Below are 12,192 nucleotides of genomic sequence, written 5' to 3'. Positions count from 1 at the left end.
GTTTGGGGCCGGATGCCGTGGGGGGTGCCGTCTGACCTCCTGGGCTGCCCACTGGGGATAAAGGGCTGGGTTCCGGCCTGGGCTGCGGGTCCTGAGTCGCGTTCCAGTTTTCCACATGGTCTGGCCCCTGCCCTTTGTATATTCAGACTCTCAGGCCAAAAATTAAGTAAAGATGAGGACACAGGAAGTCGTCTCCAGCTGGGGGTATTGCCCAGAATGGTGGCCCGGCCTTCCATTTCCATGGGGAGGAGACAAGCCCGGTGCACCCAAGCAGGGGTCTCACAGAAACGCCCCCTAAAGCCAGGGTCCCAGAGAGTTCCACAGTCAGGCGGAGGCTCCACGAGACCCCCTGGGCAAAACAGCCAGCGCTGAACCCTGGTGCTCAGTGGAGGAGCTGTCTTTACAGCAGCCACAACCACAGGCTGGGCCTGCAGACCCCCAAGTGGAGGAGTTAAACGGTGCTGGGCCGGGGGTGCTCCAAGCACATGAATTCCTTTAATGGGAACTGAAACACGGATAATCTGCCCCCCACACCACACACACACATCCACATACATCCACATGCACACACACGCACATATGACACATATACAGCACACACAACACATATACACACATAACACATATACACACATACACACATATACACACATACACATACACACATATACACGTACACAAGTACACACAGCACATATATATACAGTACACACACATACACATAATACACACATACATGCACACACAACATACACATATGCACACACAACACACCCATAGAATACACACATATACACATACAAGCATATGCACATAATACACATATACACTATACACAATACACACGTGACATGCACATAACACACATGTGCACACATAATGCACACACATATGTACACACTGCATGCATATACATATACACATATACATAACAATACACATACATGCATACACAACACATGTACCCACATGTACACATGCACAAACCACACGTATACATATATAGATACATGCCTGCACACATATACATATATACACATACACACGTATACACATATACATATACAATATGCATTCATACATATACACACAACACACATATACACACATACATGTATAATATGGATGCATGTACATACACATACTCATATACATATAATACACACACACACACACACACACACACACACACACACAGTCTTCCTGCAGCCTGGAATGTGTGGCCTGTGCTGGGGTTGCGGTGTGAGTGAGGCCGCAGGGCAGCTGGCATTACTGCGAGCCTGGACCCCGCGGCTGGGAGTGGGACACAGCACATAGACCCTCTGGCATGAGTCCTGAAGGCACCCACTCCTACCCTAGGAGCAGCCATGGGGTCCTGGGGCTGCGCTAGGCCCTGGCAGGGGCAGCCCGCCCCCGTCCCCTGCCTCGGCCCCTTCCTGGCGGTCCCCACTCACTCTGGTTCATGCAGGAGCGGTACAGCGTCCTGGCCTTCTCCACAGCCGGCCGGTCCTTGGCAGTCGAATTCTCCAGCACTGCTGTGGGCACAGGAAAAGGTTGGACAGAGGCCTGACGAGGCTGCAGGGGCCAGGTCACAGGTCCCTACACCCCTGCAGTGCTCAGCGAGAGGCGGCCCCCCAGCTGCTGGGTCTTTATTCCCTCTCCTCTGTGCCCACCGGACCAAGGAGGAAGCACAAACGGGCAAGACACAGCCAGGACCAACTCCTGGCCCAGTGCCGTCCTGTTCGGCATCACCCCCACTGTGCCCCCGGCCGTGCTCTGCCACCTTTGAGGATGACCTCCAGCTCGTCGCGGAGGACGTCAAAGATGCTGTATCTGGAGTTGGTCTCGGGGATCACGTGGCGCCGCAGCCAGCCTCCGCACGCAAACTGGTAGAAGTCGTCACACGGTTCCGTGGTCGGGTCCATGTTCTGGAGGATCCTGGCGGCTGCTTGTCCCCATGGCGTGGAGCAGGGAGAGGGGAGACAGAGAGAGTTGTGGATAGCCCAGAAGCCTGTGTCCCGGTCCAAGACACAGCCTGGTCCCTCAGGAAGGAGCTGCTGTCCATCCAGTCGCAGCTGTGTGCCCAGGGAGAGTTAGTCACCCTCTCTGAGCTGCAGAGAGGGAATCCCCCAACCTGGATTCAGTACTAGGGTTTTCACTTATTTATTTTTAGAGACAGGGTCTCACTCTGTTGCCCAGGCTGGAGTGCAGTGGCGTGATCACAGCTCACTGCAGCCTTGAACTCCTGGGCTTAAGCAATCCTCCCCCTTCAGCCTCCTGAGTAGCTGGGATCACAGATGTGTGCCACCTCTCCCGAATGCTTTTTTAAAAAATTTATTTTAGAGACAGGGTCTCGCTGTGTTGCCCAGGCTGGTCTGGAACTCCTGGGCTCGAGCGGTCCACCTCGGCCTCTGGAGTTGCTGGGAATTCAGGCATGAGTTGGCTGGGTTTTCACTTATTAACCACACGATCTTGAACCCCAAACCCTCCGAGACTCATTTCCTTGTCTGTGAATCCGGGAACACCAGCGGTCTGACTTGCAGGCTGAGGCGATGGCTGAGATGATGCCGGCTCACAGGAGGTGCTCAGCTGGTGACCCTGCCCTGTGAGCCGGGCCCAGCTCCTGGCTGTCCCTGGCCAGGGCCTTTCTGTTCTGACTCTGCCCCCTGCCCCCTCACTCATCAGTGTGCTTGGTCCCCAGAGGGAGGGACGACTCTTACCACCATGGGGGTTTGTATTCTGCTAGAGGGGTTGGCTTTGCTCCAGGAACCCCGATTGTGCACGGGACAGGGGAATCCCAGGCTTCCCACTGAACGCTTTCAACTGGGGTAGCTGGGCTGCACCCCCCGACCAAGGACCGTCCCTCAAATTCTGTCCGACTTGGTCTTGGCCACTCCACCTCTGGGGCTGGGGACCTCACGGAAGGTGTGTCCACAGGCCCCCCAGTCCCCAGCATGGGCAGAAAAGCCACAGTCCGGAGCTTCTCCGCTATTGGCGCTTTCACAGCATGTTAACAGTTTTTGTCACCTGCAAATAGCGGTACCTGACCCCCAATTTTAAGACAAATTCCTGGGAGAAAATTTGAAGTAACAAAGTGTGGCTATTCATTGAACCTTTCTTTCTATAAATGTGGACAAAAGCCGCTGGGGTTCTTGGGACCGGACAGCTGTTGCTGCAGGGCCTGGCTGCTGGAGGCTGGGGACTGGGGGCCCAGCGGGTGCCAGATGCCAGAAACACCAGCTCCCCCCGCTCCACAGCGAGTCCGGCCCACCCGGCTCCACCCCCGCAGTGTCTTGGAGTTGCTCCCCTGGGCCTTGGGCGGGGCCTGCGTCAGTGTCAGCCGGGAACCCCCAGCCCTTGGGCAGGCTGTGGACGGCAAGGGGGCGGGGCTTACCTGCCGTCACGCAGCCAGGGGTGGTGCAGACCTCGCTCACCTCTTGGGCCTCTGGGATCCCTGCGGGCAAGAAGCAGCCTGAGCACAGGGAGCCACGGAGAGGGTGGGGCAGGACTGGAGTGGGCGTGGGCAGGGCAAGGTCTGGTGGGTGTGGCATGGGGATGGGCATAGACTGGGGTGGGCGGGGCAAGGTCGGGGTGGGCGGGGCATGGGCTAAGCCAGTAGGGCAAGGCCAGGGTAACCAAAGCATAGGCTGGTGGGGGTGGGGCGTGGCCTTCCACCCCATCTTCCACCCCCATGGGTGGTCCAGCCTGGCAGCCCAAGTCCTCCCCAGGTGGCCCAGGCCTGAGGCCTTCAGTGAAGCGAGCTTCGTTCTTTGTCCTTGACCCCTGCAGGGACCTGGGAGCCCCTTTACACCCTCTGCCTCCATGTACCCCCATAGCTGCCCCAGGCCCCGAGGGCTGAAGCTGGCCATTCTGCCCTCCTGCCTTCTGCCCAGCCCACTCTCACCTGCTGCCAGGGCCAGCTCCTCCGGGCAGCCTGCCTTGCTGCCCCTCTCTGCATGCCCTGCCTCGGCCTGCCCCACCCCTGTGCCAGCTGGTGGAATTGAATGTGCCAAGGCCACGCAGGAGCAGGTGCGGAGTGTCCACAGTGCCCAGTAAGCCTCCTGCGTCCAGCAGGTGCACCCAGCTGAGGTCCCTGCCACTGTCCTCTCATCATAGCTGTCCTCCGGCACATGAGGGTTGGGCAGAACCCAGCCCCTGCCCCTCCACGGAGTCCCCCCACCTTGGGAGGCCTGCGCCCACCTGCCTGGGGCTGTTTTGGAAGGGAAGGCAAAGGCTACCTCGGGGTTTTCGTTTTACAAAGGTCCTCTCCTCCTGTAAGAAGCACAGCCGGCTAGCAAGGTGTGGCAGCTGCTTCCCTGGGGAGAAACACAGCGCTCAGCTGCAGCCTCCTGCCTGTAGCTCCCTGGGGTGCTGGGGGCCTCCCTGGGTCAGCACACCATTTTCCCACAGTGCTGGGTGCTGCAGCCCTACCCCTGTAGTGAGGGCTGGTCCCCAGGGCAGCGAGACAGGAGATCCACAGAGTTCACTGCAAGGGCCGGCTTCAATCTGTCTCCCACTGGGCTTGAATGGGGGATGGTTTGCCCTGCCTTGCCAGCCCCACCCTTTAATTCTCCCTCCACCCACCCCAAGGTCCCCGATGTGCCAGGGCCTAGAGGGGTCCTGAGGTGAGACCTTTCTCTTCCTGACACCCTCCTCTACCTCAGGATCTTCTTGACCCTGACCAGGCCCACACAAAGTGGCACGCTCCTGGAGTCCCACAGGGCAGGCTCATTTAGAGGGACAGGGCCTTTTCAGAGAGGGTGACTTCCCACTAATTACCCTTGTCCCAGCCCCTCCACCCTCACTGTCTGCTGAAGGTGCCAAGCCACCCTCCCTCCTTCTCTCTACTGCCTGCTGGAGGGGCCTGCCTGGTCAGCATTGGGGGCTCCTGGGATGGCTGTCAACTGCCTGGAGAGATGTGTGGGAGAGGAGGGTGGGGTGGAGAGAAGAGGGAACCCCAGTTCCAGAGAGGTGACAAGCCAGGCCTGGCTATCCTCAGACCTGGCTTGTGGCCGAATTTCCCCAGCAGTGAGGCACACAGAGGACTGAGTGGAAGGAGGGAACAGGGCTCATTCAGGCCAGGGCTGTTGGCAGGCCTGGAACCTGGCCTAGCCCTGGGCAGAGACTGCAGAGAAGGTGCTAGAAGCCACAAAAATATCAGCTCCTTGGGGGCCTGGCCATTCAAAAAGCCATTAATCCAACACTGGATGATGACTGTGAGCCAGGCCGGATGCTGGAGTTCAGATGTGAGCCTAACAGGGCCCAGCCCTCAAGGAGCCTCCCGCCCGGTGGAAACAGGGAGAAAGTGCTGCATGCTGCAGACACCGAGGTAAAGTGCTGAAGGCCAAGGCTGAGCTTCAGAGCAAAGGAACCCCCCAGGCCAGCAACGGAAAGGAGGTGGTGAATGCGAGCAGAAGGCATGGCTGCCCTGTGGCGTTTGCCAATTGCAGTAACCCAGAGCCTATGGACCAGAGACTGGACTGTGGGCTCCAGAGGGCCTCACCTCAGCAGAAGAGTGGATTTGAGGGACATCACCTCCGACCAAAGTGGTGACAAGGAGGGCAAGGGCTTTCTGCTTCTGATTAGGATGCAGCAAGTTGAAATTGACTGTGGCCCCCACCGTAGCCAGGAGAGCAAGCCGGAGAAGCTACAGCATGGACACTTTTAGAAACCCATGAGAGCTGAGGACATGGAGAAACCAGCATGAGTCAAATTCCAGGGAGGAATGAGGCCTTCCCAGGAGAGGAGAGGCCTGTGGCTGCTCTGCCTTTGGAGTCAAAGCATGAGGAGGGGCAGATGCGCCAGGCAAGGCCGTTCAAGCATGGCGGCACACGTCTGTAGTTCCAGCTACTTGGGAGGCTAAGGTGGGAGGACTGCTTGAGCCTGGGAGGTTGAGGCTGCAGTGAGCTGAGATTGCACCACTGCACTCCAGTCTGAGAGACAGAGTGAGACCCTGTCTCAAAAAAAAAAAAAAAAAAAAAAAGCTATGAGCTACATACTGTCTGATTCCAATTATGTGACATTCTGGGAAAACAAAACTTTAGAGAGGAAAGATGTTAAATAGTAGTTGCCAGGAGTTTGGGAAAATGGATGTTGAAGAGGTTGAATAGGTGAAGAACAAGGGACTTTTGGGGGCAAAAAATGACAAATAGTGAATGCATTTGGCAGTGAAACTATTCTGTACAATACTGTGATGGTGAATGGTAACTATTTTGTACGATACTGTGATGGTGAATGGTGAACGCATTTGTCAAACCCCACAGAATGTTATAGCACAAAGAGTAAACCTTATTGTATGCAAATTTAAAAAATTATTTAGACTGTCAAGGGAATCCCAGGATGAAACGCAGAATGAGACTCAAGACAAATGTATAAAACAATCTCACTGAAATGGATAGGGGAATAAACTGTTGACCTAAGTAACTTTAGAAATGAGTAGAGTCTATGAGACTAAAGGCAAAAGAAGCTGTACATAAGCACTGTACTCTAGTTGATAAAGTTGTCCTTCATGGGGTCCCAGCTTAATTCTGAAACCACTACACATGTATATTGGAATGGAAAAAGTAAGTGGATAGCAGGTGGCTGGGCTTATTGCTGCTGCAGTGAGAAGTTACAGGCAAGGAAAGGAAGGAAGTTAGAATGGTTCTTGTGGTGGTGGAGTAAAGTTGGAGACAACAGTGTGAACTCATTTTTAGCTTAATATAGATGCAGATGGTTGCATATATAAATATTTATAGATATGAGTATCTAGATGGGTTCATGTATACACACATATTCCTTTGCTCTGCCACGTGAGCTACACTAGAAGCAACACCAACCGAGGAGTAGCATAAGCAAAGAATAGGACCCAGCTCTTGGTTTCTGTTTGTTTTTCGGACACCACATTATCCTAGAAGCTCTTGGTTTTTGAACCATTATCCAATAAAAGAAGCCAGGGCTCCTTAGAAAAATGGTTGATTATACAACTGGGGTAGGAAACATACAAGATGAGCTTGGAGCATGTTGAAATGTCAAAAAGTAAGAAAGTGCCCCTCCCAAAAAACTCACCCCAAATTCACGATAATGGGGATATATCAGAGGGTCATAGAAGCAACTGACAACTCCCAATGGCCAGAGTTGGAACAATTTGAGCAACACAATATAGTAGTGGATTATAATGCAAAGTGTGAAATAAATATCCACAAATCGTTGAGTAAATAAATAAATGAGGGAGAATAGATGAATCTCTCATACAGAAGAATGCCAAATACTTTAGGTAGATACTCTGCCTCTAAGGATGTGGAGCATAGCTCCCCACTTCTCAGGTGTGAGCTGCACACAGTGGCTTCCTTTCAAAGACTGCACGATGAAAAAGAAGGAAAAAAAAGTAACTTGCAGTGCAGAAACCAGACACTACCTTCAGCCAGGCAATTAAGGTTAACATCAACAGTGATAAGTCCAGTCATTGAAAGTGTGCACCTGTGACCTGCGGCCTTCCTCTTCAACATGTGTTACCCCAGTCTAATCATGAGAAAACCATTAGGCTAATTCCAACTGAGGGTCATTCCACCTGATCAGTAATCCTCAAGACTGTCAAGATCATAAAAAACAAAAACACAAACAAGAAAACAATGAAAGTCTGAGAAACCATCACAGCCAAGAGGAGCCTGAGAAGACGTGGTACTCTGGATATGACCCTGGGACGGTAAGAGGACATGAGGGAAAACGGGGAAATCTGAATTGAGTATGAACTTTAGTTAATAGTAATATTATCACTATTGGTTCACTACTTGTGGCAAATGTATCAGGCTAATGCAAGATGTTCATAATGGGGAGACTGGGGGTGGGGTATATAGGGATTTCTGTACTATTTTGCAATGCTTCTGTAAATCTAAAATTGTTCTAAATTTTTGAAATATTACTGAAGGAAACCTGAACAGAATATCTCAGACCTGTAGGACAATGTTAAATGGCTTAACATATATGTAACTAGAGACCCAGAGAACAATCTTTGAAGAGATACTGACCAATAAATATTTAAAGTTGGTAAAAGATATAAATCTACCCCAAGAAGGGCAGTGTATCCCAAACTGGGCAAATACAAAGAAAATCGTCCCCAGCAGCATCAAAGTCAAACTGTGGAGGACTAAAGATAAAGAGAAATTCAGAATTAAGAATTTCAAGACATACTTAAAAGCAGTCAGTGGGGCTGGGCATGGTGGCTCATGCCTGAATCCCAGCACTTTGGGAGGCTGAGGTAGGTGGATTGCTTGAGTCCAGGAGTTAAGACCAGCCTGGGCAACTTGGAGAAAGCTTACCTCTATAAAAAAATTACAAAACAAAAATTAGCTGGGCATGATGGTGGACACCTGTGGTTCCAGCTATTTGGGAGGCTGCGGTGGGAAGATCGCTTGAGTCTGGGAGGGGGGATGTTCCAGTAAGCTGTGATTATGCCACTGCACCGTGGCCTGGGCAACAGATTGAGACCCTAGCTAAAAAAAAAAAAAAAAAAAAGCAGTCAGAGGAAAAAAAGACACATGATATTGAGGGGAACAACAGTAAGAATGATGGTGACTTCTCATCAGAAACAATGAAGACCAGAAGACAATGGAATGAGCTCTTTAAGTCCTTGAAAAAAACAATAATACATTATCAGCTTATAATTCTATACCCAGCAAAAACATATTTCAAAAGTGAAAGTGAAATAAAGACATTTTAGACCAAAGCTGAGAACGTTTGTCTCTACCGGACGTGCACCACAACAAATGCTAAAAGGTCTTCACTCAGAAGGGACACAAAACCAGTGGGAAGACCAGATTGGTGGGTAGGAATGATGAGCCTGAGAAAGGGTAAAGAGGGAGCAAAGTGTGACGGGAGACCTGGATCCAAACAGTGCGTCAGATTCATTTGTTTCCCATCTAGTCAGATGTATCCAGAACAAATTAGGACAACTGAAGAGGCGAGTTCATGCCTCCTTCATGCCTGCATCCTGCCTCTACAGCTCCCACCGCATTCCCAACATAGGATTTCCCGTAGCCTTGTTGATGGGGGAAACCACCCAGGGAAATTCTCCAGATGCTGCAGATCAAGGGCTGCCTGAGGATGTAGTGGGCTCCTGAGCAACACTTTCAAAACTGAATTAGATGAGCTAGGCATGTTTTTTCCATGTCATTCCTTAACTTACAGTGCCTCATTTAATCATCACAAGGAAGGTGGATCACTTGAGGCCAGGATCACTTCAAGACCAGCCTGGCCAACATGGCAAAACCCCGTCTCTACTAAAAATTCAAAAATTAGTCAGGTGTGGTGGTCCATGCCTGTAATCCCAGCTACTCGAGAGGCTGAGGTGGGAGAATCACTTGAACACAGTGGGTGGAGGTTGCAGTGAGCTGAGACTGTGCCACTGCACTCCAGCCTGGGCGACAGAGCGAGATTCTATCTCAAAAAAAAGGAAGCTTGTGAGGTTCCTCATCTCTACTTTTCTTGGGAAAACTGTTTGGGAGGCAAGATCATACACCCAAGGTCACTTTCCTTGGGGGAGTGGCAGGGCATGGACCTCCAGACCCCATACTGGCATTCAACAGCTCTGTTCTTCTAAGAGAAAAAGCAAAAACAGTGAGACCCTTTTGACACAATGGCTGAAAAGAAACAAAATCTTACCCTAATGCTAAAATATGATCACAGGAAACACAATCAACGATCTCCCCAAAAGGAGATTTTTCTTTTTCATAATTCCAAAAAGGGGCAGCTTTCCTGAATACTCAGTTGACACAGGATCTTCTCTTTGTTCTTTTATATTTGCTTGAATAACTTCTGTAATATGCCAATCATTTTTACATAGGCTTTCTACATTTTAAAAACTATTTTTGACATTTCCTCTGAAGGTTTTGTTTTCCTAAAGCTTTCCAAAGGCCTTGATTTGAATAAGACCTCTGCCACGGTTTGGATATGGTTTATTTTTCCCTACCAAGTCTCATGTTGAAATGTGATACCCAATGTTGGGGGTTGGGCCTGGTGGGAGGTGTTTGGGTCGTGGACCTGATTCTTCATGAATGGCTTGGTGCCACTGAGTGGCTTGAAAAGAGCCTGGCACCTCCTCTCTCTCTCTCTCTCTTTCTCTTGCCGTATGACCTGCACGCACGGGCTCCCCTTCACCTTCCACCACGAATGGAAGAGCCTGAAGTAGATGGGGAGCCATGCTTCCTGTGCAGCCTGCAGAACCGTGAGCCAAATCCACCTCTTTTCTCTATAAATTACTCAGTCTCAAGTATTCGTTTAGAGCAACACAAATGGACTAAAACAATCTTGATGTAAATAATTTACATTTTTTTCTTTTTCCTCTCTTCTGTATCTTTCTTTCAGAAGAAACAAAGCCACAAAGAACTTCATAGAGTGGAGAAAGAAACACCCTCCCTGGAGGATGTGTAATCACAGGCTGCTTGTCATGCCGTTGTCGAGTTTACAGAACTGTGTGGCCAAGGAAACCTCTCGCCGAGAAGCCAATTTAAAGAAACTCCAGGCTGGTAGTGTCCCAAGGTGCCTGATGAAAACAAATACATATTCTCCAGAGGGAACATTTCTCAGACCGATAACACAGGATCTCCATAGATAAAGCCAATTTGAATATGTATTTACATTTTTTAAAAAGAAAATCTTACATTAGTGAGGGACAATAAACAGAAAACCAGAACCCCAAAGATTGCCAATTAGGAATGATCTGATCCAGAACGTGTGGAAGCTGGCACCACTGGCCCTGGATCTGAGTCTTCTCTGCATCTGTGCCTTGGCCATGTGACTCCGTAGTTGCTCCCACAAAAGGGACAAAGTATTTTTTTTCTTCTATGTCTTGACTGTGGGTGGCCCATGTGACTCGCTTTGGCCAACAGGATGAGGTGGGAATGACAGTGTTCCAGTTCTGAGCCTGGGCCCTAAGAGGCCTTGCATGTTTCCACCTATTCTTTTGGATTTCTTTCACTGCCAGGAGAGGGATCTGCCCAGGAATGCTTGCTGGGCTCTAGTAGGAGGATGAAAGTTACATGGACAGAGCACCCCAGCTGAGCCCAACCTAGGTCAGATGTCCCCAGGCAAACAGTGGAGGTGCCTCACAATAAATCATTGTTTTATGCCAGTGAGTGTTGGGCTGGGTTTTAAGACCCCAATTGCTAAAATAAAATAACATAAGTATGATGGAAATGCTTTAAAAAGAATCAAAACTAGGCCAGGTGTGGTGGCTCATGCCTGTAATCCTAGCAGTTTGGGAGGCCAAGGTGGGCAGATCACTTGAGGTCAGGAGTTTGAGACCAGCCTGGCCAACATGGTGAAATCCCGTCTCTACTAAAAATTACAAAAATTAGCCAGGCATGGTGGTGGGCACCTGTAATCCCAGCTTCTCAGGAGGCTGAGGCATGAGAATCACTTGAATCCAGGAGGCAGAGTTTGCATGGATCCGAGATCGTGCCACTGTACTCCAGCCTGGGCGACAGAGTGAGACTCTATCAAAAAAAAAAAAAAAAAAAAAAAATCAAAAGCAAGAACAAGGAACAATAAAAAATCAATTTGAAAAAGGATCCATTGTAAATTCTAGAAATAAAACCACGTAGTTGTTGAGATTTAAAAAACAAAAACAACTACAAACCCAAAAGGCTGAGTTAAGCAACAGACATAACAGAACAGAAGATTTAGTGAAATGAAGTGTAGTTCTAAAGAACTGACCCAGAATGCAGGAGAAAGTCAACGAGATGGAAAATATGAAAGACATGGAGGACAGTGGAAAAAATGGAGCAGATATGCAGTGGAAAATGGAAAAGGAGAGAAAAGGGATGATGTGGGAGATACACCATCCAGGAAGATAACGGGTACAATTTTCCAACATTAATAAATGTTATCAGTGCTCAGCTTCAGGAATCACAACAAATCCACAGCAGAATAAATACAAATAATTTCACAGCTAGACAACTCATGATAAAATTCAGAATACCCAAGACAAAGAGAACACAGCTCAGGGAGAAAAGATCGTTTACCCAACAGAGGAACTACAGTTAGGCTGACTGCACTTTTCTCTGAAGCCACGTCTGAACAGCAGCAAGGGGAGTCATAAGACATGAAAGCTAAACCTTCAAGATATTGAGAGAAAATAACAGCTCAGACTCATTTAACCAATTAAACGATCACTGACGGACAAGCACTAAATAAAGTAATTTTCACATAGACAAG

At 49.7% G+C, this 12,192-nt stretch overlaps 1 protein-coding gene across 21 annotated transcripts in view; it reads right to left on the bottom strand.

The window, feature by feature from the left end:
* Positions 1 to 12,192, bottom strand: part of MMEL1 (membrane metalloendopeptidase like 1) — a 41,722-nt gene that overhangs the window by 16,879 nt on the left and 12,651 nt on the right. For 13 of the 21 annotated variants that reach the window (XM_054443553.1, XM_054443577.1, XM_054443655.1 and 10 more), the window contains 4 exons: positions 4,239 to 4,316; positions 3,395 to 3,454; positions 1,784 to 1,945; positions 1,455 to 1,535 (listed from right to left, as the gene is read on the bottom strand). In XM_054443553.1, coding sequence (XP_054299528.1) covers positions 1,455 to 1,535; positions 1,784 to 1,945; positions 3,395 to 3,454; positions 4,239 to 4,316 — 381 coding nt within the window. Of the gene's footprint in view, positions 1 to 1,454; positions 1,536 to 1,783; positions 1,949 to 3,394; positions 3,455 to 4,238; positions 4,317 to 12,192 lie in introns of all 21 variants that reach the window. The other 8 variants (XM_054443583.1, XM_054443620.1, XM_054443644.1 and 5 more) reach the window with 3 other exon arrangements.

The sequence above is a fragment of the Pongo pygmaeus genome, chromosome 1 (assembly GCF_028885625.2).
Source record: "Pongo pygmaeus isolate AG05252 chromosome 1, NHGRI_mPonPyg2-v2.0_pri, whole genome shotgun sequence".
NCBI classification, from domain to species: domain Eukaryota; kingdom Metazoa; phylum Chordata; class Mammalia; order Primates; family Hominidae; genus Pongo; species Pongo pygmaeus.
Note: the sequence above shows the minus strand (reverse complement) of the source record. Positions and strands in the feature narration are given on the sequence as shown.